The following is a 27784-nucleotide window of genomic DNA, read 5'->3' as shown; positions in this document are numbered from 1 at the left end:
CAACTAGCTTTACGTGAGGTAATCAAAATATTAACAGAATTCCTGCTCTGGAATCCTTCTGGCCTAAATATTTGGTTTTTTATTAGTGACAAGTACTATTAAAAGAGTTCAGACACACTTAAGATAATAAAGAAATGTAACCTCAAGTTCAAAAAAGCCAGTAACTCATCTCACATTTTATAGATGTGTTTCAAAACTGCAAGTCCTACAGAGTAAGAGATGATAAGATGGAATCTTCCTTTATTAGAAACCATCAAACAAGCTGTAAAGATGAATCAGGAATATATTTTATTAATAATACTAAGACATTATTTGCCTCTCACTCATTAGCGTACAGTGGAGTTCTCCACCAGCTACATGTTGTGTGATATTGCAGCAAATGGAATGCAAAAGCAGCTATGTAAATCCAGCTGTCTTTTATTAAGCCAGACATTTAAAAAGACTTTCAAAAATATAAAACAAGGCTGTTCCCACTACGTTTTATTGCTTGAAAATAGTTATTTTTTATTTTAAAATGTTTCTTATGTAGGGGTTTACTATTGTTACTTTAAATGAGTTGATTTTTAAACTTTTCTGTTTCAATTTCTGAAATAGTTAATGTCAACACCAAAACAGAAGCTTCTTTGTGGTCTTCAATGTTAAGAGTGAAAAGATATCCTAAAATCAAAGTTTGTGGACCACTGTCCTCAAACAGGTCATTGATTCTCAGCCCTGCACATTAGAATTACCTGGGGAGGACTTCCCTGGTGGCGCAATGGTTAAGAATCCGCCTGCCAATGCAGGGGACACAGGTTCAAGCCTTGGTCTGGGAAGATCCCACGTGCCGTGGAGCAACTAACCCTGTGTACCACAACTACTGAGCCTGTGCTCGAGAGCCCATGAGCCACAACTACTGAGCCCAAGTGCCACAACTACTGAAGCCCAGGTGCCTCGAGCCCATGCTCCGCAACAATAGGAAGCCCATGGGCAGCAATGAAGACCCAATGCAGCCAAAATTTAATTATTTCTAAAAAAGGAATTAAAGAAAATACAAGGCTTAAAAAAAAAAAATCTAAAAAAAAAAGAATTACCTGGGGAATTCAAATACAGACACCAGGGCTCACTTCTAGATATCCCGATTTAACAGGACCTAAGCCAATCATCAGTTAGACTAAACACTCCCCCACTCCCCACCTTTGAGTGTGCAGTCTGGCTTGAGCACCACTGCTCTATACAGAATTACCAATTTAAATAAAATACAGGAGAAAGAGGAACATCTTGTGTTATGGGGTGCAGTCAGTAAAACCAGACAGTGACTAGACAAACGATCCCTGCTAAATTAGACGAGCAGAAATTAAAGCAATTTCTAACAGAAGGTGTAAGGCAGTGGTCCTCAACCTTTTTGGCACCAAGGCCCAGTTTCATGCAAGACAATTTCTCCGAGGACAGGGAAGCTGGGGATGGTTCAGGCAGTAAGGCCAGCGATGGTTCAGGCGGTACTTCCAGCGATGGGGAGCGGCAGATGAAGCACCGCTGGATAGCCCGCTGCTCACCCCCTGCTCTGCCGCAGGGTTCTTAACAGGCGGCGTCCCAGTACCTGGCCTAAGGGTTACTCTGGGAACTAAAACTAAACTCGGTTAATCCCACACAGTTTGTTTATTGCTCTGTCCCGGTTTGGGCTACTAAATTTCCTTATACAGAACTGGTTTTCCCGCGACCGTTCCCGCACCTTCCTGGGTCAGAACCCACCGGCCTCCTAGCCCTGCCTGCCGCAAGGACAGCCCCGCACCAACACTTGACAAGACACTTTAAGAGACTTGCACCACGCGGAGTAGCCACGTGTCGGGAGTCACGTGTCCGGCGCCGGGTGGCGGAAGGCGGTTGGAGGCGCCTGCGCAGCTCCGCGCCCCCGGCGCGCTGGTTTCCCGGCGTGCTGAGCGCCGCTTTCCAGCCGGGACGACGCTGAAGCGGTTTTTGGCTTCCCTTCGTCCGTCTCTCCCGCTCTCATTTTGAGCTTCTGCTGCCCGATTTTACGTCCATCGTCCCACCATGCAGCATGTACCTCCGAAGAAGAAGCTGGAGAAGAAAGCGGAGAAGCAGCTCTTTGACGCCGCATCCTTTGGGAAGGACCTGCTGGCGGGCGGGGTGGCGGCGGCCGTGTCCAAGACGACGGTGGCGCCCATCGAGCGGGTAAAGCTGCTGCTGCAGGTGCAGGCGTCGTCCAAGCAGATCAGCCCCGAGGCCCAGTACAAAGGCCTCGTGGACTGCCTGGTGTGGATTCCCTGTGAACAGGGTGTGTACGCGAGGACGCCGCGCCAGCCTCTCCCCGCGCCGGGTCAGCTTTCCAGAAAAGCGGGTGGGTGGGTCGGGCGGGGAAGCTTGCGGGCGCCACGGCCGTGTGTGTGTGTGTCGGTGATGAGTTTGTTTTCTTTGACTTCGATAATTCAATTTCTTAACCGGTCTGAGAGGCTCTGGTTTCCCAGGACCAAGAAGGCCTACACGTGACCAGTCCTGGGACAGGGGAGACCACCACCTTCTCTTTCTCTAAATTTCTCCTTCGCAGGAGGCTCTGCACTTCCGTGCACCTGTGGCTGGCTCAGGAGGAAAATGGTTGACTTCCCCGTATTGTGGTAGATGCCATCAGGCCCTTGGCTGTATGTTAATAGGTGCTTTAAGTTGCTTAAACATTTGTTGAAATAATACGTTTAAGAGAAGTATTCCAAATATGGAAGCATTGGGGCCTCTCAGTATCTAGTACGTATTCAGTGAAAAGAGCTTCTGTTTATTCTCAAGAACTACTAAAGATCAGGGCTGAGACCAAGGAGGCACTCACGTATGCCCAAATTTTAGGGGGACGCCAAAAAAAAAAAACTCAGTAGTAGAAACAAATAATATTTTAATGCAGTATTTTTAAAAATCGAAATTAATGCGAAAAACCCATGATGAGCAAGGTACAAAACTTTTAAGTAAAGGCGGGATCAGTATTAATTTTTTTGCGTCAGGCTCTGTTTTTACTTAAAGTTTTGATATTTTGGTTCTTTTCCATTAATATTGAAATGATTTCAAGGAATAGATAATGAAAATGCTTTATTAATCATTCAATGCCCTTTTCTTACTGAACGGCTCCTTAAGTTAGCTAAGTGGATAAATTGATCAGAAATTTTCTGATATAGTTGGATTCAATTGAAACCTCTATATGAACTCTAAAAAGGAAAGAGGTCTATTTATTGTGTATTCTGAACAAGAAGTGTAGTGGCTTCAACTCCAGTGCAGTCCTTTCTTTCACTCTTAAGTCTAGGGCAGGTTACTCTTCCTCCCATAAAAAAGGATTCCTGGGAACTCCCTGGTGGTCCATTGGTTAAGACTCCTCACTTCCACTGCAGGGGGCACGGGTTCAGTCCCTGGTCAGGGAGCTAGGATTGTGCAAGCAGAGTATTTCAGGTTGAGGGTAGACTGTTAAGGCATCATCTAAACTGTGGATTTAAAGTGCCCATCTGGGAGCTGAGTTTAGATCTTTAATGGTAAGTGAGTTCACATCTTCTCACTACCATTTTATCAGAGCAAGCTTCCCATTCCTCTTCGGAGAAGTAGGAGCCTCTTTATTATTTGCTAATCTGCTTTAAATATACAGTCAGGTAAAGTTAAATATTCTGGATAGATTGTGCTGACCAGTGCTAAATCGTTTGATATTTTAAATGTTTTTTGTAGTATTTAAACCTAAATTTATTCCGTATGGCTCTTGTAAATTGAGACTATTATGAATAGTATTCTGGTTCCAGCTTTCTTTAAGCAGAATTTTAAGAAAATGTTTTCTAGTATATACAAGGCCTTGTTATGAGTACACCATGGTATATGCTATGCTAAAAGATTAGTAATTCAAAACAGGGATAATATTGCCATCTAGGGGCATTTTTGGAAACTTGTGAGGAATTTTTTGTTTAACACAAAGATAGAGGGGAGTAATCCTTAATTGCAATGATATGAAAGGCAAAATCCAGGGCTGCTAAACATCCCGCTGCTGCTGTACATGGCCAGTCCTACACAACAAAGACTTGCCCTGCAACCTCATGACTCAGATCTCCCACTGGACATTCACGTAGCAGTAAAACCTGTTTATGATTATCTAAGCCTAGAAACGAACTCCTATTTACCTATAAACACAAACTGTTTGGGGCAGAATCACACAGTGATGCTAGTAATGCAGCTATCTTGTAAGTAGAGGAAAGATTATACTTTGTTTTATTCAGAATTTTACTGAGAGTTGTTCATCACTGTGATAACTCATGTTAGCAGTTCTGTGTGTGATATTTAGTCACTACTTATATCATCTGCATTTTAAACTGTTGAATTCATGATGATTGTATAGATATATTTATTAAGCCCTTTTTTCCAAATGTCAACGTGTGTCTTAAGCACAACTGATTCATTATAAATAGAAGCAAGCATTGGATTGTTGTGTCTATGATGTGATCACGCCTCACCGATTTACTAATATATATATTTTATTATAAACTCTTATTTTCTCTTTGTATATAGCAGAAAGGGCATTATATTGATTTTTTTGAACTAGTGAAGAGGTCATTGTCTTTGAATTCTACTTCTAGATAGTGAAGGAAACATTGTAAAATATTTATTATGTATAGAAGACTTGAACCTGGTAGCGCTGAGAATCACTGTGCTAAATCATTATGGAACTTTACTAGGAAATCATATTCTGAGGCTGTTATTTTCTGGAATTTACCTTCTGTCTCTTTTGTGAAAGTCAAGATACATTACATTCTCAGTGTTCTGAAGTTTCTCTTGTTTTTCCTGTTTGCTCGAGTTTTACTGATAACTTTTCCTTTCTTTAGGCAATATGGAATAAGCATAAGAGACAATGAATTCAGAAGGCACAACTAGATGCTCTCTCACTATCTTCTTACCTTATCTCTTTCTTTACACCTCAAGGAGAGAGCTCTTCGTTCTTCCTCTGAACATAGCTTTAAACACCTCCTTGGGTGTCTTTGATACTTTTTATAAGCTTTCCTTGGCTTATGAAAGCTTCTGGATTTATCCTGACTAATGCTTTTTAAAAAATTTATTCTATTCTTTAGTTGGTATTATGACCTTCCAACTTTGTATGTGTACTTTTATTTAGTACTTTTTAAACCTGTATTACACAAATAATGCATGTTTACTATAGAAAATTGAAAAATATAGAGAAACAAAAAGTTTTTAAAAAGCACTGCTAACATCACCACAGTTAACATTTTGGTGTCTGTGCTGTGATTTTTTTCACTGAGCAAGCTATGCATCGGTAAATATATTTTAATTAATATAATCGTTTTATTTAATATATTGTAACATAGGCTTTTAAAGATGTTATCTCTAAATCTCATGTTTAAGAGCCTACCAGAACTCTTTTCTCTTTTAGGTATTCCTGGCCATGAATTCATCAGCTGTCTTTAACCTGAACTTTTCCAAACATATTTTCCTGAAGGCTAAAGCAGGGAGGTTTTTATATCTTGAAGATGATATTTTGGGGTATGGAAAGAAAATGTTAGGTATATGTGTTATCTAAATAAAATGGGAACATAAACTATACTGATATTTAGCAAATGAATTGGCACTGGCACCTATGGTTGCCCAAATGTCAGTTATATATCACAGGATGCTAAGGTATCCTGAAAAAAAGAGTAGGAGTTACACAGGGTAAAGGGGATAACAGGTACCCTTATTCAATTATTGTATAATGAACATATTATAGTTTATGTTTGCTCAATTAAATGGATTTATAGAGATAAGAAGACTATTTGAATATTTGAAATTGTCAAGAATACTATTTGAAATATAGATTCACATACACTATTTTTAAGAATGGACCTCATCCTAAGGGTGCCTTGAGATAATAGCAGATGATAGTATGAAAACATCATGATTAGCAAGATATCTGAAAATACTGTTTTTTAACTATTAAAACAAATGCTCAGTTGTGCCCTAATATCTAAAAGTTTTTCCCGACCATCCTATCTAAATAGCCCTTCCTCATTCTCCAACTACATATACTATTTTTTTCTTGAACATATTTATTTGTTCATTGTCTGTCTTTCTCAAAATGTAAGCTCCATAAGACCAAGAACTTTGTTCCTACGCACTTGGTACCAAATAAATGTTTTTAAATGAAGAATCTTTTTTTTTTAATTTTTATTGGAGTATAGTTGATTTACAGTGCTGTGTATATGAAGAATCTTTAACTCATTCTTTCATTTCTCTTTTGGAATAGTTTTACAAATGTACATAACAGGGTAGTATAGTAGCAAAGGTATATTATTTACTTTTTTAAGTATGTACATATTTGAGAGTCATGATTACTTTTTTTAACTGATAGGCAGACTGTCAAAGCATGTTGGAACCTGCTAGTCTAGAATATACAGTTGACCCTTGAACAACACGGGTTTGAACTGTGTGGGTCCACTTACACATGGATTTTTTTTTCTCCAGTAGCAAATACTACAGTACTTGATCCCTGGTTGGTTGAATCCATGGTTGCAGAGCCGTGGTTATGGAAGAACCACATATAGGGAGGGCTGACTACAAGTTATTACTTGGATTTTTGACTGCATGGATAATCAGCACCCTAACCCTTAACGTTGTTCAAGGGTCAGCTGTATACCCAAACATGCCTAGCATTTCCATTCTTGGCTAGTAAGTGGACAGTAAATGGCCCAGTAACTTTTTCCCATTTTCCCATCAGTTCTGTATTCTTAATTATTTTCTCAGAATTAAGTTCAGAGTAGGTTTTTCTCACCCTTAAATTTTGAAGAGATTATTTTTACTTAGCAATTAAGTAAAAAAAAAAACTTAGATGTTCTGTTATTAGCAGAGAAATATACCACAACCCCTATGTTTGTCTCTGTCAGTTTTGTGATTATATATTAGGAAACTGTCCTTTTGTTCTGTGTAACTAGAGAGTCAAATACTGCTACATTTGCATCACACTTGCTTTTCCCTTGTTTTATTCTGACCACAAAGTACTACTGTTTTTATCCAAAATGGATTTTTATCTAGAGGCAATAGAGATTTAATAGCTCTAGGTCTGGAGTCAGATAGATCTAGAAAATTCTGGAGTTAAGTCCCAACCTTTCCCTTACCTTGTAACCTTGAACAATTTTTTTTTTTTTTTTTTTTCCATTACGTGGGCCTCTCACTGTTGTGGCCTCTCCCTTTGCGGAGCACAGGCTCCGGACCCGCAGGCCAAGCGGCCATAGCTCACGGGCCCAGCCCCTCCGCGGCATGTGGGATCTTCCCAGACCGGAGCACGAACCCGTGTCCCCTGCATCGGCAGGTGGACTCTCGACCACTGCGCCACCAGGGAAGCCCCTTGAACAATTTTTATTTAACCTCTCTCAACCTCAATTTTCTCAGTTCTATACAAGGTGTAAAAATATTACCTACCTCATATGGTAGTTGCGACGGTTAAACAAGATAATGCCTGTAAAATACTCAGCCACGTATCTATTGCATAGTTAGTGCTCAATAAATTTTAACTCTTTGATCATTTTGAATACATTCCTAAATTTAGAAACATGTATTCCTCATGTTCATTTGTAAATGAATGTATTTGGGATAAATTTGCATTACATGTAGAGTAGATTTTTGTAATCTATCTAAAGAACCTACATAGTACACAGTGTACTTAGAGTACATGTGAATTAAACCTTGAAACCTGGTCCCCAGAAATATTTCTATAGAAGATGCATTCAGAGTTCCACTTTGAGGTTCCTCCTCTTTGCACTCCTACTAAGGACATTGGAGCTCCTAAAAGCATGGTACAGCAGTGAGATGCAAAGAAGGGAATAAGTTTTTTAAGTATGATCTGTGGAAAAAGAGTTTAAAGCAGGGGTTTTTAACCTGATATCTGTAGCTCCAGGGAATCCATGAATCCTGAGAAATACATGCAAAAGTATTTTATGTGTGTGAGATACTTTTTCATATATATAAGAGCTGCCGCTATTATACTTCTAGGGATTTTTTTATTTCTAGATTTTTCATTGAGACATTGACAGTTGTTTTGATGAATCCTCTAGGTTTTTTCATGCAAATACAATTTTGCTAAAAGGAATACGTTCTTCTGTCAATGCTAGCAAACCCCTTCAGTCATAAATCTGTCACTCTGTCATGGTCTCGTTAATTTGCAGATGTCTTTGTCATCAGAATCTTCCATTTATATTCAGTACATTAGCCAAAGTTACAAAGCTTTATACTATTCTTATATTTATATGATACTTTTTGTGAAATAAATATTAATTCAGTACTATAATCATAATTAATTATAACTAATAACTCATAATCTGAAACCTATAATATCTCAATACCATCTAGCTGAATCAACCATTTCCAGAATGACTATTAATAAATAAGAGCCATGTATAAAATGGGAATTCTAATACATTTTTGATACATGACTTTTTTTTTTTGCGGTACGCGGGCCTCTCACTGTTGTGGCCTCTCCCGTTGCGGAGCACAGGCTCCGGACTCACAGGCCAAGCGGCCATGGCTCATGGGCCTAGCCGCTCCGTGGCATGTGGGATCCTCCCGGACCGGGGCAGAAACCCGTGTCCCCTGCATCGGCAGGCGGACTCTCAACCACTGCTCCACCAGGGAAGCCCCATGGCACTTTTTTAAACTCAGTTTATTACTTTGTTTTTTTTTTTAAACAAATGATGGTTTCAACTTAAATCCCATTTGATCAGATTGTAGTTCTTCAGCCAGTATGTTCTTCTTTATCCTTTTAAGATCCTCTGCAAGTAGTCTGTTGTGTTACTATAAAACATGGTCTAGAAAATCAAACCTTATTCTTCAGTATCATTTACACCGTCACATTTTACTTTCAACATTTCTCTTACACAGGTCTGACCTCAGAAAATAAAAATGCTTAATTATGTTATTAAATGTTTTTTATTAACTATGAAGAACTTAAAAATCTCTAAAAATACCTCCAAAAGTTAGATTCACCAACTTCCCTCAGTAATTCAATGTGGCCATAACTAGCAAGAAATATTCCTTTATAATTTGCTTATATTTCTCATGTTTTAAGATTTTTATTTTGCTTCCATTAAAGAAAAATTATTAACCTTTCTTAGTACAGAAAATATTTGTATGATTAAATTATTTATGGAAAAGTATTATAGTTAAGAGACTGAATTATTGAGCCAGATTGCTTGAGTTTGAATCCAGGTCTACAGTTTTCTGACTAGGTGACACTGGGCAAGTTACTTAACTAACTTTTCTCAGCCGTAGAAGTTGTTTTTAACTCAGTTCTTCATATTTAAAATGGAGAGACTAATAGTACCTACATCATGGGTGATTATGAGAATTAAATGAATAAAAAGCAGTTCCTAGAAATTAGTATTATTGTTTTGTTAATATTGCCTCAAAAATTTTTACAGTAATCATTTTCCATTTTTAAAAAAATAGAGCTTTATTTACCGTACTTTAATAATTTTAGGAGTTCTCTAAGATTTGTTTCTCCAGAAACCCAAAGCTGAAGTAGAGCTTTGGAGACAGACAGAAGCCTTGATTCAAAATCCTGGTTATAGTTTCTAAACTTATAAAAGTTTCAGTTTATGCATGTATAAAATGGGTATTATAGGAGAACGTATGTCATAAGCATAGTGTGGTGATGAAATGAAATATATAAAGCGTTTGCCAGTGCCTGGCACATATTAATTGCTCAAGAAGTCGTAGCTATTACGATTATGTGTTAAATGCCCTAGTAATTTATGCCTACAACTGAATGCCTTGTAACTGAATCAGCTATGAGGACTGAGAAGATTTCTTGCTATTAATATACTTCTTAATTGTCTTTGTGCAACTGCTTTATATTTAGCTTGGGATCACCAATATTCAGTGTTTTTTCCCACAAAGTATAGTTATTTAACAAATAAATATCTTTCCCTTTGTGTGTTTATCTAATCTAACTTTCAGTTTCTGAGCACCGGGCCCAGTCAACTGAGATTATCTTCATTTGTATTTTTATCTTTAGAAGACTGATTCTGGGTATCCTATTCTCCCAGCTGGGACTAGAGGTATCATATTCAGAGTAGCAGAGTCAAACCATCTGTAAAAACAACTATGGGTCCTGAAGGGCTAGCCTGTTGTATTCCAGGGCAGCTATGGATTATAAAGGCAGTTTTGAATTATCAGGGTAACACAGTGACTGAATTATAAAGTTTGGTCATTCCATGGAGATTTGAAGTGGGAAGATTATTGACCTTGAAAGTTTCCTACTATCTCTCCATCTAGCCTCTGGAGACTGCCTTGAATTGTAAATTGATTCTTTTTTGGCTAGGTTTTAAAATATAAAGATAAGACTCTTTTATCCCTTTCTCATTCTCAGGAGTGTAGATACAAAACAGTTTTGTTCCAACAGCCTTGTCACCATAGGAATTGTATTTTATGATTTGGAAATGAGGCTAAGGATTACTAGCTTCTCTGACAAATACTAGTAAGCTCTGTTTTTCTACCACTAAAGAGCCCTATATTCAACCGGTAATGCTTTCCATAGGTTTTTAGGCATTCAAGGCTTCCTATTGGAAATTAACAAAATTGAAATGGGGTACGTGGAGTTAACACTGCCTTTTTTCTTCAGTTGGAGACACATGTAAACTTTATTTTTTTTCTCATGAGAAAAGATGTTTTAGATAGTTCGAACAGCTAAGTTTGTTAAAACTATGCAAATTATTTAATAATAATACAAGTTTATATTTAGTGTATTTTCTTTTGTAGGTTTCTTCAGTTATTGGCGTGGCAGTTTGGCAAATGTTATCCGGTATTTTCCAACACAAGCTCTAAACTTTGCTTTCAAAGACAAATACAAACAACTGTTCATGTCTGGAGTTAATAAAGAAAAACAGGTAATTATTGTTTATTTTATTTTGTTATTTTTTAATTGAATGAAAGATTCTTTAAATTATATAATACTTTGCAATTTTCAAAAGTTTTACACACATGATTTCATATTGTCTCATAGTAACCCCTTTTTTCCGCCATCCCTGTCTGCTCCTCCCCCTTCCCTCTCCCCACTGGTAACCACTAGTTTGTTCTCTATATCTGTGAGTTGCTTCTCTTCTGTTTTATTCATTAGTTTGTTGTATTTTATAGATTCCACATATAAGTGATATCATACAGTATTTGTCTTTCTCTGACTTATTTCACTTAGCATAATGCCCTCAAAGTCCATCCATGTTACTGCAAATGGCAAAATTTCATTCTTTTTTATAGCACAATAGTATTCCATTGTTTATGTATACCACATCTTGTTTATCCATTCATCTGTTGATGGACACTTAGATTGCTTCCATACCTTGGCAATTGTAAATAATGCTGCTTTGAACATTGGGGCGCATGTATCTTTTCGAGTTAATGTTTTTGTATTTTTTTGGATATACACCCAGGAGTAGAATTGCTGGGTCATATGGTAGTTTTATTTTTAGGAAAAACAGGTAAGAAGTAGTTGGATTTGTCTTACTTGAGGGTTTTTTTTCAGTTGAAGTATAGTTGATTTATCAATACAGTGTTGGTTAGTTTCTGCTGTACGACAAAGCAATTCAGTTATACATATTTGTATATATATATATATTCTTTTTTAATATACTTTTCCATTATGGTTATTCCAGGATATTGAATGTGGTTCCCTGTGCTATACAGTAGGACCTTGTTGTTTATCTGTTTTCTATAAAACAGCTTACATCTGCTAACCCCAGCCTCTCCCTCCTTCCTCCCCCACCCCCATCCCCCTTGGCAACCACAAGTCTGTTCTCTATGTTTGTGAGTCTGTTTCTGTTTCATAGATAGGTCCATTTCTGTCATATTTTAGATTCCACATATAAGTGATATCATATGGTATTTGTCTTTCTCTTTCTGAGTTACTTCACTTAGAATGATGATCTCTAGTCCATCTTTCTGCAAATGGCATTATTTCATTCTTTTTTATGACTGAATAGTATTCCACTGTATATATGTACCACATCTTCTTTATCCATTCATTACCTGTGGGGTTTTATTTGGAGAGGAGGTGCTCAAATGGTGGAAAAAAATAATAGTTAAAACATAGTAACTGTTAGGGACTTCCCTGGTGGTGGCAGTGGTTAAGAATCTGCCTTCCAATGTGGGAGACATGGGTTCAATCCCTGGTTGGAGAACTAAGATCCCACATGCCGCAGGGCAACTGAGCCCGTGCAACACAACTAGAGAGAAGCCTGTACGCCACAACTACTGAGCCTACCTGCTCTGGAGCCCACGTACCACAACTAAAGAGACCACGCACTGCAGCTGCTGAGCCCGCACACTCTGGAGCCCGTGCACCAAAACTAGAGAAGCCCACGAGCTGCAACTACTGAGCTCATGTGCTCTAGAGCCCATGCGCCACAACTAGAGAAGCCCGCATGCTGCAACAGACAGCCCATGCACCGCAACGAAGACCCAGCACACCAAAATAAATAAATAAAAATAATAAATAAATAAATACCTTAAAAAAAAGATTAATAATACCTGAGAAAAAACATAGTAACTGTTAGCATACTATAATATGTATTAAGTTATAGAAATGACATATGGAAAGCATAGAATTGTATTAACTTTTACCAGTTTCTCTAAACCTCTTAACACAATTTTAATAACTAAGAGATGTTTTATCTCAACACAATATTTCTCTGAATAAATATTAATTTTAATATAATTTACATTTTATAATCCCTGTTCTGCACTAGAAAAATTCAGCATTTAATCTGGTTTTGATAAGCAAAAAAAGCAGTCAACAAATGTGTATTTCCTAATTCTGAAGTAATTTATTTCCTAAAGAAGCAAATTGTTTCTTCTTTATGACTGAGGCTCTATTTGGCTGAGATTAAAGTGTGTAGGAAGATCAAGTCAAATACAGGAAAATGATAAATTTAACTTAGAGAATTCTCTTGTAAAGCAACTATATTCCAATAAAAATTAATTTCAAAAAAGTTAAAGAATTCTTTTTTTTTATCACAAAGGTGCTTTTACTTTTCAGGGTAATCACTCCCTTGGTTATAAAATCTCATTTTCAAAATTTCCTACTTGTATGAACTATGTGTCATTTGTCCTGGTCTTCATTTGTTTTGTTACCTCCGTATACACTAGACCACCTACATTACTGTCAAGATCTTCCCCTCACCCGCCCTTATAAAGTCTCTCTACCCCCTCATCCTTTGTCTTTTTCTCTTCCCCCAGCCAACCAACCAAGCTGTCCTAGCAGATTCTTTAAAAGCAACTATTTATGGAACATTTCTTTGTTGCTATTTCCATTAATTTCCTTTTAGACCCTTTATTTCCTTTATTGAGTGCTTTGCGCTATTTACGTAGTTGGAGGTATAAAGGTAACAAAGAAAATTCTTTACGCTTAGATTCAGAAGATCTGGATTTAGGTCCTGGCACTCAGCTTATTTAGCTGTGTGAATTTTTGAATATCGCCTCTCTGATCTTTAGTTTCCTCATCTGAAAATTGGACATAAGAATACCTACCTCATGAGGTTTAGATGAGTAAGGTTTAGATGAGACTAAACGTGTAAAGACACATAAAGTGCTTACAGTAGTGCTGTGCTTTTTTTTTTTTAAGTAATTGGTATTTTTTTTAATATTATTTATTTATTTTTGGATGTGTTGGGTCTTTGTTGCTGCATGTGGGCTTTCTCTAGTTGCGGTGAGTGGGGGCTACTCTTCATTGCGGTGCGCAGGCTTCTGATTGCGGTGGCTTCTCGTTGCGGAGCATGGGCTCTAGGTGCGTGGGCTTCAGTAGTTGTGGCACACAGGCTCTAGAGCGCGGGCTCAGTAGTTGTGGTGCACAGGCTTAGTTGCTCCATGGCATGTGGGATCTTCCCGGACCAGGGCTCGAATCTGTGTCCCCTGCATTGGCAGGCGGATTCTTAACCACTGCACCACCAGGGAAGTCCCAGTGCTGTGCTTTTATGGTAGGCACTCAGAAAAATGTTTGTCATCTTTAGGTAACACCTCTAATAGTTGGAACTTCTCTTGACTAAGAGCCTATGTCAGAGGGTCCTCAAGACCATCTTCATGTTCAGCGATTCACTAGGCCTCAGAGAACTCAGAAAAGCTGTTATACTAATGGTTTATTACAACAAAAGGATATAGATTAAAATCAACAAAGGGAAAAGGCACATAGGACAAAATCCAGGAGAAACTAGGTGCAAGCTTCTAGCTGTCCTCTCCTTGTAGAGTCACCTGGACAGCACTTAATTCTCCCAGCAATAATGTATGACAACACATAGAATGTGCTGCCAAATAGGTCTCTCATTTGAGACATGGTGGCCAGGCTTTTTGGGGAGTCAGTTCATAGGCATGTGTAATGTGACTGACCTTAGCTACTCAGCCTCCAGCCGCTGCCCCCACCCACTCAAGAGGTCAAAATGATATAGTTTAGCCCAAAGCATACAAAGGGGTGTTCACCGTAAATCAAGGTTAGTATAAGCTATCTGGTGTTACCCAAAGCTTCAGGTATATAAAGACACTCTAATTAGGTAGGATATTCCAAGGGCTCAGACGGTTATCTCAAAGGAACCTTTGAGTTTGAGCAAGGGTGGTCCTGAAGATCTTTTCAGTGTGTATAGGGTTTGGGCAACACAGGCCAGCTGAGTTAACTCTTTATTGAACATTTTCCACCCCATCTCCCCCAAAAGATAATTCCTATAAGACTAAGCCAAATGGAGCAATTAACTCCAGAATTAACCAGAAATTTTATGTTACTAACATCTATCCCTAACAGCGTAAATAACATGGCTCTAAAAGTTTTGAAGTTAACTTTGATCCATGCTAAAATTCTGTAATAAATTTCAAATTAGTAGAGCCTGAGGTAAAAACATTTTTAGTATACCTATAAAGAGCATGCTATCTTATTTAGAATGTAAAGGTATTCAGTCACAAGTAATAGTGTAATGTTTAAATATATATTATTTACTAAATCTGGATACTAATGACCATTTTATTTCTCCCCTTGGACATCAAAATTGTATCCTATCTCTGCTCCCATCCCCCTACCAAGAAAAGTGGGGAAAAAAAAAAGAACTGAAAAAGAAAAGTCAATATTTTTGGTTTCTTACCTGGTCTTAAAAGAAGCAGAGAAGGTAGAAAAAACAAGTACAGTGTATGTGATTTAAAAGTGGTTGATCTACCACAGTGAGGTATCTCTGCACACTTACCAGAATGGCTAAAATGGTGACAACACCAGATGTTGGCACGGACGCAGAGGAGCTGAATCATTCTTACATTGCTGGTGGGAATGTAAAATGATATTGCCACTCTAGAAAAGAGTATGACAGCTTCTTACAAACTGAACATATGCTTATCATACAGTCCAACTCTAGGGCATTTATCCCAGAGAATAAAAACTTCTGTTCACAAAAAAAGCAATGTATACAATGTTCATAGAAGATTGTTTCATTATAGACAAAAATTTGGGAATAACCCAGATTTCCTTCAACAGGTGAATGCTTAAACAAACTATGGTACATCACACCATGGAAGATTACTCAGTAATAAAGAGGAACAACCCTTTGATAAAACAAATACTGTATAATCCCCTTAGGGACCTAGAAAAGGCAAATTCATAGAGACAGAAAGTAGAATAGAGGTTACCAGGAGCTGGGGGGGAGGGAGATTATTTAATAGGTACACAGTTTATATTTAGCATGATGAAAAGTTCTGGAAATAGATAGTAATGATGCTTATACAGTATTGTACTTAGTGCTGCTGAATTATATACTTAAACATGGCTAAAACAGTAAATTTTACGTATATTTTACCACAGTTTTAAAAAAGAACAGACTTTTGATACCTACAGCAACTTTGAATGCTAAGTGAAAAGAAGCCAATCTCAAAAATTATATTTGTTTTCTGATTTCATGTATATAGCATTATTAAGGTGAGAAGATTATAGAGATGGAAATTATAATAGTGGTTGCTAGGAGAGAGGGAGGTGGCCATAAAAGGGTAGCAATGAGGGGTCTTTATCATGGAACTGTTCACCGTGGTGATTGGTGGTTACATGAATCTGCACACATGATAAAATGGCATAGAACTAAATATACACACAAATAAGTGTAACTGGTGAAATATGAATAAGGTAGATTTTTATCAGTGTTAATTTCCTCTGCTATAGTTATGCTAGATATCACCATTGGGGGAAATTGGTTGAAAAGTTTATAAACTCCATATGTATTAGGATGCATGTGAATCTGCAATTATCTCAAAGTAAAAAGTTAAAAAAAAATAACCATGGTAGGGAGGTATGTGCCTACTATATACTGTTTCACTGAATTTTTACCTCATCCTTATTTTTATCCCAAATGTACAGATAAGGAAAGCAAGACAGAGCTTAAAGCACTTACCCTAGTCATGTGTTCATGTCTTTCTAACTCCCAAATTTAGTTCTTTCTACTGCACTCTATTCCTCTCTCAGCTGAGGTGACTAGACTAGATGACTCTTAGCTGAACTGGGCATAAAATATGCCTCTGCCACTCCTTAGCAGCTACCAGCACAACCCTCAGCAGAGAAGACTAGAACTTCCAGCACTCTTCCATGCCCAGACAAACTGTTAGAAAGAACTTTGGTCTCAGGGTATTTGTTCTTGGAGGCATCAAGTCTGTTTATCATCTATTTGTCAGCAGTTGCAAATAAACAGGATTATTTACCTCCAAACCCCCTAGACTCTTTTGTTCTCCTCTCCTTGCCTGATTCTTTTTCATGCCCTCTCCTTTTATAGTATAGTAATATCTGAAATTACTAACTTATAATTAAAAACTCATTTATGCTATACAACCTCTCCTGGGTCTGTTTTATTTTCAGGCTTAATTGTGGAGGGACAGACTTGTTACACAAACACTTGCAGGATTATCATTCAGCATAGATTCTTGCTTCTTATCTCCCTCTCCTTCCTCCCTTCCACCCTCCCCCTTCCTCCCATTAGTAGTTTGGCCATACTGTTTATACATGTTGTGCCTGCCTGCTTTTTCATAGGCCCCACTTTCACTATCAGAGGGGTCCTCATTTGAATAATAAATTATATGATCATTCACCCAGAAAGTCATGGATCTGTTTTCTTTTATCTAGGAAGGAAAAAAAAAAGGTTAAATAGAATTTAAGATATACTTTATAAATCTTTGTGCTGCATATCATATTTGGTTTGGCTTATTTGCTTGTAAGAAACAGAGGCTTAAATTACTTCAAGAAAAATGGGTATTTCTTGCAATGATACACTGGCATTGGAATTTGAACCAAAGACAGCTCTAGGGATCAAACTGTATTCTTTATCTTTGTCTCCCAGGTCACTTAGTCTATCTCTGTCTCTAATGATCTGCTTTTTGTGTGTGTTTGCTCTGTGTTTTCTCATTATTGCTCTTTTTTACTTACCTATATTTTCTTTGTTTCTTTTAAGTTCAGTGTTATCATAGTGATTCCTTCTAACCTTTCAGATGGTGAGAGGTTCTTTACCAGAGATACATGCATGCTTGAGGAATAACTTACACTAAAAGTATATGTTTATATATATGTGATTTTTATTGGAAGAGTATCTATAGGTTTCAACCGTCTCAAAGTAGACTGAAACCTAAAAAAAAAATTATTTAATATCTTTTCCATTTCTGTCCTTACTGATAACTGGCATAGAACTTCTGGAGTCAAATTCCTAAGACTTAAACTATGGCCCAGTTCTACTTTTTCTACCAGGTTATTCTAGACTATGGATTAGCTACCCTGGGGTGAGATTCAACCTTCTGGTCTAATCTCTGTGTGATTAGGAACCGTGGCTACCTATACAGTAGAACTTATGAGTTTCACTTAAAAGGCATGATGGGAGTCTGAGTACCCTTCATTAAACAAATATTTATTGAATGCATTACTCTTACTCTGGGCAAGGCCCCATGACTTGCTTTCTGAAATAAGCAAATGAATTAAGAATCTAGGCCTCATAAAAATGTAGACAACCTAAATGTCCATGAACTGATGAATGGATAAATAAAATGTGGTTGTGAAATATTATTTGCCAGTGAAACGGAATGAAGTGCTAACACATGCTACAACATGGATGAACCTTGTAAACATGTTATATGAAAGAAGGCAGTCACAAAAGACTGCATATTGTGTTATTTCATGTATAGGAAATGTCCAGAATAGACAAATCTGTAGAGACAGAAAGTAGCTTAATGGTTATGTAGGGCTCAGGGGAATTGGGAAGATGGGAAGTGACTGCTGGTGGGTACAGGGTTCCTTTCGGGGTGAAGAAAATGTTCTGCAACTGGTAATGGTTGCACGGCTCTGTGAATACGCCAACAGTCCATTGAACTGAATTCTTGACGTGGGTGAGCTGTATGGTGTGTAAATATATCTCAACAAGTAAAAATAAAAATAATAATTCTGGCCTGAAGAAATTTATAGTCTGTAGAAGACAAGACAGGTACACAAATAATTATAAATTGAAAGTAGAAAGTTATTGTAAATACTATTTTAAAAAAACGAGAATCTGGAACATGTTGACACATTTTACATATTGATCACATGATTCACCTTTAATTCTCTGAGAGATGAAGTATTTATGGGGAGAGGGTATGATTACATACAGTTTTGGGTGGGTTGGGGATCAGAGAATTCGTGGAAGAAATAGAATTTGAGTTAGAGCATAACTTGATAACTTTTTGTTTTTAAAAGATAGGAAGAAAATATTAAAATAAGAAGGGCATTCCAGGCCAAGAGAAAATTGAGAGTTCCAAAGCATCTGAGACTTAAAATTGTTAGAAATAAGAGCTAGAGAAGCAAGAAACTGAGCTTGACTAGCTAGAATGGTTACTGTGGACTTGTACCCTAGATTTTCTATGACAGTTCCAATTCAAATAGTCCTTTCTTCTCCGGTGAGCTCTAGATGTTGAAAAGCAGTTTATTGGACTTAAGCAGGGCACATTTCAAAGGTTTATCAAAAAGAACTTCAACAGCCCACGTGAACTAGTAGATCAATAAGGTCCTACATGCCACTCAACCACATTATAATTGACTTATGCCAATTTACATGTTGGCATTTGAACATAATTATATTTTTGAACTACTTACATTTATTTCTACTAAAATACAAAGTGAAATTGTGGCATTATGATGTATTACTGTCCCTCTCCACTGCCGCCAAGAAGAGGAACCACTAAAGCCTCCACAGATGCCTAACATTTTAGTCATAACTAAAATATGTTATTAACAAAAAACTTTATACAGTCTAAAGAGCAGAATATCTTATGTGGCCTCTTTTGCTAACTTGGGCTACTTTTGCTGGAGGACATTAAAATATCTTGGAATTTTAGTATGTCAGCATCTAAGCTGTATCTCCCAGACCGCCTGGTAAGAAATAAAGGCTGCATGGACATGAAGGGAAGTATTTTGCATGATAATATATGCGTTATTATAGGTGTTCACTTTATAAAAGCAGTTTGTAAATCTGGCTTTTTAACCTTATAAAAACAAGGGTATTTAAAAATCAGATTCTATAGTTTAATAACCATGTTTTAATTAGTATATTTCAGTTCTGGAGGTGGTTTTTGGCAAACCTGGCTTCTGGTGGAGCTGCTGGGGCAACATCCTTATGTGTAGTATATCCACTAGATTTTGCCCGAACCCGATTAGGTGTTGATATTGGAAAAGGTATGGGATTTTTAGAAATACTCTTTCTTCTTTGTGTTTTGAACACTGTATTATCTATTTTAGTTATGCTTATAACAACAGTGTTGTATTCCATCTAAAAATTTTATTCTCAACCAAATGATAAAGTTATAGAGCCTAAAGATTACTACTTTTTTCTTTTCTCTTAAAAGAGGGAAGGGGAAGGCCAATACTGTAATAACAAAAAGAGTAAGCACAGAGACTGCTTATAACTTATTTCCAGTTTGTTTGTTTGTTTGTTTAGAGAGATCCCTAGATCCCTTCATGCACTTACTTTCCTGTCTTGACTGTGGCTCCTCTCTACATTAGGTGTATAACTCTCATCCTAGAGATTCCCTTTTCCTCTGTCCTTACTTATTTATCACATCTTTCTGTGTTTTTGTTACACCCTTGTTTTGGTAGATATGTTCTTTGATAGCTTTCTGAGAAGGGTGGATAGGAGATAAATTGAGATCTTGCATATCTGAAAATGTCTATGTTTCATCCTTTTAATATTTTGCCATATGTAAAATTCTGGATTTAAAATTATTTTCTTTCACAATTTTGAAAGCATTAATCTGGATTCTAGTTTCTAATACTGCTCTTAAGAAATCATTCTCTTACTGTTGATCCTTTTTATGTGGCTTTTTTTCTTTTTAATTACCTTATATCTCTGATGATCTGACATTCACAATGATGTATCTTTGTGTGAGTCATTTTCAGTAATTGTGGAGGTCACTCAGTTGGCCCCATGTGACTGCAACACAAGTTGGAGCCTTGTGTTCAGTTCTGAGGAAGACAGAGGAGTAAGTCACTTGGCTACTCAGGGTGAGGTTGTGGATTTTGAGCATCCGGATGCTAATTTGTTCTCACCACAATAGTACTTAATTCCTCTAATTTTAAGTCTTTCTGTGGTTATTGGAATCAAATGGCTCGCTTCTCAACAATATCTCCCTCTGCAAGAAATTAGGTTTCAACTTTCTCTGCTCCACTTAGTGAGTTACCATCCTCCACCTCCTTTCCATCTTGCTAAAATTTGTGGATTTTATTCTCGTCATGTACTCTTTTTTGCTTATTTGGCTTTAAACCTGTTTTTTCTTTATTATTATTTTAATAGAATTTCTTAAGGGAGCAGAGATTCTTTCAATGAGTATTATTGAGTGCGTGAGGTGAACCAGGCCCTGCTTGATATACAGGTTGTGTATGTGTAATAGACACACACGTACACACACCCTATATTAAACATGGAGCTCCTGGTTCATGTACCTTACAGTCTAGTGGAGATCACGAGTAGTAAAAAAAAAAGAATAAATAGCTAAAATATACTGTCAGCAAAAAAGTGCCATGAAAAAAATTTAGGAGAAGAGAGTGACATCAATTTAGATAAGTGATTAGAGAAAATGCCTCAGAAGGGGTGGCAGTTTGAACAAAGATGGGAATAGGAGTTTCATCTATGATGTTTAACTGGCATTCCAAATTTTTTTGTTATTGTTAAGAAACTGAAAATAACATACGTACCTTGGTTTAATTTCAATTCTGTAGTTTTGTTTTCTCTCAAAATTGGGAAAACTTAGTTTATTTTGAAAGATTGTATTCTATATATAATATTTGTAAAATATCAAGGAGTTCTAGGTCAAGGGAAAATAAAAACAAAACCAGCAAACATTAGAAAAATATGACACCTCATCTAAAATGCCAGTGATCCTTAAAGTTACTAGTTTTTAGCTTTGTCTTTTTGCTTCATCCGTCCTTTTGCTCTTCACCTGAAGCAAGTTGTAGAGTGTTGCATGCCTAAGTATTTTCTGAATGCTGACTAGTAACTTCTCATAATTTTATTGAAATGTTTTAAGCTAGTCAAGATTGCTTGAATTAGATTGCTTTTATAAGAGATTAATATTTTCAGTTAAAATATCTTAAGATACTACTTGACATCTTAATTATCTTTAAATGAATGGAAAGATTTTGACTTGTGCCTTTTTTTTGTTATAAGATTTCTAAATGTTAGTTCCAGATAATTTAAATCTGTAAAATGTTTAATTTACTTTGATTAAAGTGTTTATCTGATATAATATTGCTAATAAATTTTAAATGGCTTTATTTTAGGTCCTGAAGAGAGACAATTCAAGGGTTTAGGTGACTGTATTATGAAAATAGCAAAATCAAATGGAATTGTTGGTTTATACCAAGGGTTTGGTGTTTCAGTTCAGGGCATCATTGTGTACCGAGCCCCTTATTTTGGAACTTACGACACAGTTAAGGTAATTTGGTACTTTAACTAGTATATATTAAATAAATTGTTTGTTTCTTTTTATTCTAATTAGTAATATGTTCAGCAGGTATATTTACTTTTAATTATAGAAATCAAAATAAATGATGACATAAGAGATATTATAGCATTCTGTTTAATCATGACTTTGCCATAACCTAATTAAATTACAATTGTATTATGGATCTGACTTTGGATATAAAGCATAAATATAAACATTAGGTTTTTGTGCTGTTTGCACCGAAAGACTCAAATAGAAAACATGCTGATTAGGTTATATCATAATTAGATCTTTGGTATATAGGAAGGCATCTTCTAACAGAGTTTTTCTGATTTTACATTCATTTTATTATCCTTTTTTTTTTTTTTTTTTTTTTTTTTTTTGGGGTACGCGGGCCTCTCACTGCTGTGGCCTCTCCCGTTGCGGAGCACAGGCTCCGGACGCGCAGGCTCAGCGGCCACGGCTCACGGGCCCAGCCGCTCCGCGGCACGAACCCGCATCCCTCTCATCGGCAGGCGGACTCTCAACAACTGCAGCACCAGGGAAGCCCTTATTATCACTTTTATACATGCATATTATCAGTTTACTATCATCAATGGAAAGCAGGCAAGGCATAATTAATTAGTTAAATATGATAAATGCTACTATAGCTCAGTGATCTATTGGGTACTGTTAGATTTTGTATTGTATTTTCCAGGTTGTTCTGCAATTTGCCTTTTCAGTTCAGATGTAAATAGCACTTCATAAGGTAGGAAAGAGAAAGATTGTAATAATGGCTACCATTTTTTGAGCTATTACTTAGTTTTGAGAACCTTATTAAGGACTTTATATCCTCACAGTGTTCTAGGATAGCTTTTAATATATCCCATTTTAAAGATAAATAACCTAGGAAGAGCTAAGTCATTTATTTATGTGGCAAGCACAGGTCCCGTGCTCTTAATCACTACATCATAATGCTTCTAAAAAGAAGCAATGAAATTAATCCCAGTATTATTTACTAAATAAGATTAAAACTTGAGAGAAATTTTATAATAGTTTTATATATTATCTCTGCCCTCCCTCATTAGTATAAATGTATCAATAGTTGAATGTTATTTTTATTGTGGTCTGGACATAATACTTTTAGTTTGTAGTGTATTTTTTTAGACAGATAAATAGATTAATTGAAATTACAGGATCTTATATATGTTTATTTAATCACAGAAAAATTTATGTTTAATCGCCCTCTGCTTTCCTCTGTTATCACCTGTAGTAGTTGTAAAATTTAGGAATGTTTCTTCACTAGCTTAGAGCTTTAAAGCTGCTTATCAAACATCATCTGTTAATAATAACAGGCATTCTTTCATCTTTTCCAACTCTATGAGGAAGAACCAGGAAGGAACTTTTTTGGTCACTGGCTGCCATCTCTAGTTTTCAGTGCTATTAATAACAAATCTCCTGTAATAGCAGATATGCTATTCTTTTTCAAATATGCTTTTAAAATATAGCCATGTGTGGGATTCTCATTTCTTATTGATCTCCCGCTATTATTTTAATCTTACCACATTAAATCCAACTTTTTTTTTTACTGCATTTTAAGTATAACTGAGCCCTCTTTCATATATTTATAAGAATTATCCTTTGACTTAATGATTTAAGATATTTTGGAAATTTCGATGGTTACTTGATAATTTTTCTTTTCTAGGGCTTATTACCAAAACCAAAGGAAACTCCTTTTCTTGTCTCCTTTTTCATTGCTCAAGTTGTGACTACATGCTCTGGTGGAATACTCTCCTATCCCTTTGACACAGTTAGAAGATGTATGATGATGCAGGTATTTTATATTATTTGTAAGCTTAATTGAGTTTTCCAGTATTTGATATTCAGATGTAATTTATTAAAATTTTAGAGACATTTTGGCTGAAAGGCATAGGCCATTTGTTTTACTTACTAAAATAAATACATAATGTGTTCTGTCTTGTATTCTTTCCTATCCCAAAGCAGCCATCATCCAGCAAAGTTTCTTCCATGTCTCCTATCAGAACAGAAATGTCTTTTACTCCTACAGCATGTATTGTTTGGAGAGTGGAGGGGCATGGCAAGGATTAGATGAGCATGTGTCTATCCTAACTGAATATTATTAGATTAAGTAGAATAAGCCCAGTCATAGGCTACTGACATATGTAATCATTTGTTGTAGTATATTTAATAAAAGTAAATAATTTTTAACTCCAAGGATGAAGACTTGTTTATAATGATGTATGTTCTAAATGTAAATGCCCAAACCAAAATTTTGATAAAGTCAATCTCCATTGCTGTTACTTGTTACATTCATTCATTCAACAAATAATTGAGTGCCTATTCACCAAGCTCTGATGACACAAATAAAATAAGGCAGAACCTGCACCCAAATTCATAGCATAGTATTGAAGGCATACTGTTAATGGTTTAAGTAGAAATGTGCATAGGTTCCAGGAATGCAATAGGGGAGGGGTACCCAAGTGCTTAAAGTGATCAGATATGGCCTCTTAGAGAGCTAAATCTCAGTAAATAGGCTTTTTCTCCAGACAGTGAAGAATACATTCTCAGCATAGGGGTAAAAAACATACCTAGAGGTATGGCTTGAGAAGAATTTCAGTATACCCATATGATAGGTTTCATGAGGGCAAGTGAAAATAATGAGGCCAGAAAGCTGTGTTTATTATGTGTCAGAACTGTCCTAAGCATTTTACACTTTAACTCATTTAATTCTCAAAACTATGCTGTGAGGTGTAGTTATCCTCTACAAAATGGTCCTGGAAGAACCCAGTGGGCCACCTGAAAGGGTAAAGCATATCTAACCTATTGCTTCATCTATCCTTAAAGTTGTTCCTTTTATATCTGTGTTTCCTCTTGATCTATGTCTAGCTCTAGTTTAATAAACTGAAACACTTTTGAAAATTAATTTGCAAATAGACTGTGGATTAAGTAAATGGTCCTGTATCAATGTTAAATTGTCTGATTTTGATAACTGTACTTCGGGTATGTAAGAAAATATTCTTAGAAAATGCACACTGAAATGTTTAAAAATAAGGGGCAATGATACCTGTAACTTACTGTCAAAATAATTCAGAAAAAAAATTGTGGGTGTGGATTTATATATATATGTGTGCATTGCTATATGTATAAAACCGTACCACTGCCATAACATAGTACCAAAGACTGGGTGGCTTAAACAACAGAAATTTATTTTCTAACACTTTGGGACGTTAAAAGTCAGTCAAGGTGTCCAGCAGGGTTGGTGTCTTCTGATGGCCTCTCTCCTTGGCTTGTAGATGGCCTCCTTCTCCCTATGTCTTCTCATGGTCCTTTTTCTGTTTCTTTTCTTATAAGGCTTATCATAATGGATTAGGGCCCACTCTAATGAGCTCATTTAACCATAATTATTTTTATAAAGACCCGGTCTCCAAATTTAGTCACAGTCTGAGGTTCTGGGGTTAGGTCTTCAATATATGAATTTTGTGGGGACACAATTCATAACAGTATTCTTTAATTTTTGCATTTTGATTTTATATCCCACAACTTTATTAAGCCATATTACAAACACTAATCTATATGTATACCCTTTGAAGTTTTCTTTTTGTTTTTACACACAGAGTGATATAATCTGCAAATAATAGCAGGCTTTTTTCCCTTCCTTATCAGTTCTTATGCCTTTTATTCCTTTTCTTGCCTTTCTGCACTGGTTGAGACCTCTGATTCAGTGTTACATTAAAGAAGTAATAACTGGCAACCTTGTTTTGGTCCTAGTCTTACCAGGAATGCCTTCAGTGTTACAGATTACAAAGTTTAATGTTCGCTGTGGGTTTTTCGTAGTTATCCTTTATTATATTATGACTGGTCCTTTCTGTTTTGGATTCCAGTAATTTTGTGTGTGTGTGTGTGTGGTATGCAGGCCTCTCACTGCTGTGGCCTCTCCCGCTGTGGAGCAAAGTCTCCGGACGCGCAGGCTCAGCGGCCATGGCTCACGGGCCCAGCCGCTCCACGGCATGTGGGATCTTCCCAGACCGGGGCACGAACCCGTGTCCCCTGCATCGGCAGGCGTACTCTCAACCACTGTGCCCCACCAGGGAAGCCCATGGATTCCAGTAATTCTTAATCATGAATGGTGGTCATGTTTTTTTCTTTATCGAGATGATCATATTTTTCTCATATGCCTGGGGTCAATCCAGCTTGGTCATGATGTATTGTATTTTGTACCCCTTGCTGGGTTTGATTTGCTAGGTTTTGTTCAGGATTTTTGTATCCGTGGTTTCTGTGACATAAGCTTGTCATGTTTTTCCTTCTTGCGTTATCCTAGTCTAATTTTGGTATCAGGCCTATCTATGCAAGCCTCATAAAATATGTTAGGGAGTCTCCCCACTTTTTCTCTTCTTTGGAATAATTTCTGTGAGATTGGAATTAAATTTCCATTGAATTTTTAATAGAACTCACATATAAAGCCATCTGGACACGTGGTTTTCTAATTTTTGAGAAGATTTATAACAACTGATTGAATTTCTTTAACAAATTTAGTATATTCTAAAGTTTTTTGATATTCTGTTGGTAAATTATACTTTTTAGGAATTTATTTCCTCTGTGTTTTCAAAATAATTGTCATAAAGTTGTTCATAATATCATCTTGCTCTTTCTTAATCTCTGGGTCATCTGCAAAGGTGTTACCTTTGCCACTTCTAATAATTTGGGCGCCTTTTCCTGTTTTTCCTGAAACAGTGTTTCTAGAAATTTGTCAAAGTATTTCAGATAACTAACTTTTGACTTTTTATGCTTTCTCTTGCGTTTATTATTTCCTTTATTTCTGGTGGTTATAGTTACCACTCAAGCTGCGTCTTACAAATTTAGTTGAGTTTTGTGGTTGTTAGTTAGGTTTTAAGTATTTTCTAAGATGTGTTTTTCTTAATACCCAAACGTGATATTTTTCTAGTTATCTTTTTTGTTCTTGATTTCTCTCTTAATTGCAATGTGGTGAGAGGATAAATCATGGTATGTGATGCCAATCTTTTAAAATTTGTTAAGTGTAATATGTGGCCATTTTTCAAGTGTGCCTGAAAAGCATGAGTATTTTGCAGTCAGTGGGAACAATACTCAATATATGACCATTAACTCAACATACTTACTCAACACAGTGTTAATTTTAATCTATCCCTGTTGCTAAATTAAATCTGTCTTATGATAAAAGATGTTAAGATAATGGCAAACTCTTTGTCTTTCTTTGTATAGAGCGGTGAGGCTGAACGGCAATATAAAGGAACTTTAGACTGCTTTGTGAAGATATACCAACATGAGGGAATTGGCGCATTTTTTCATGGTGCCTTCTCCAATATCCTTCGTGGTACAGGGGGTGCTTTGGTGTTGGTATTATATGATAAAATTCAAGACCTCCTTAATATTGATATTGGAGGTAGTTCATCGGGAGATTAAATTGAAAAATGGATATAGTTAACTTATTAAACATACAAATTACGTAGCTGCCATTTGTATACATTTTGATAGTGTGTTATTACTGTCAGTATTTTCTTAAAGTGCTAATTCCGCAGTGAAGCATAGGCTTTTTTTTTTTTTTGCGGTACTCGGGCCTCTCACTGTTGTGGCCTCTCCCGTTGTGGAGCACAGGCTCCAGACGCACAGGCTCAGCGACCGTGGCTCACGGGCCCAGCCGCTCCGCAGCATGTGGGATCTTCCCAGACCGAGGCACGAACCCATGTTCCCTGCATTGGCAGGTGGACTCTCAACCACTGCGCCACCAGGGAAGCCCAAAGCATAGGCTTCTTTCAAGGATTTAAATACTAAAAGGTCAAATAAATGTGGTTTCTTTCCTACTTAG

General features: G+C 36.7%; 1 protein-coding gene across 1 annotated transcript; it reads left to right on the top strand.

Annotated features, from left to right (window-relative positions):
* The first annotated feature begins 1888 nt into the window (after window positions 1-1888).
* On the top strand, window positions 1889-27516 carry SLC25A31 (solute carrier family 25 member 31). Its single transcript, XM_032632868.1, has 6 exons — window positions 1889-2272; window positions 10747-10874; window positions 19561-19678; window positions 21779-21933; window positions 23627-23755; window positions 27181-27516. Exons 1-6 carry the CDS (start codon window positions 2029-2031, stop codon window positions 27379-27381), a joined length of 975 nt encoding a protein of 324 aa, XP_032488759.1. The 5' UTR covers window positions 1889-2028; the 3' UTR covers window positions 27382-27516.
* Window positions 27517-27784: the final 268 nt, after the last annotated feature.

The sequence above is a fragment of the Phocoena sinus genome, chromosome 5 (genome assembly GCF_008692025.1).
Source record: "Phocoena sinus isolate mPhoSin1 chromosome 5, mPhoSin1.pri, whole genome shotgun sequence".
Classification (NCBI taxonomy): Eukaryota; Metazoa; Chordata; class Mammalia; order Artiodactyla; family Phocoenidae; genus Phocoena; species Phocoena sinus.
The sequence above is the reverse complement of the archived record's forward strand: the minus strand, read 5'-3'. Positions and strand labels throughout refer to the sequence as shown.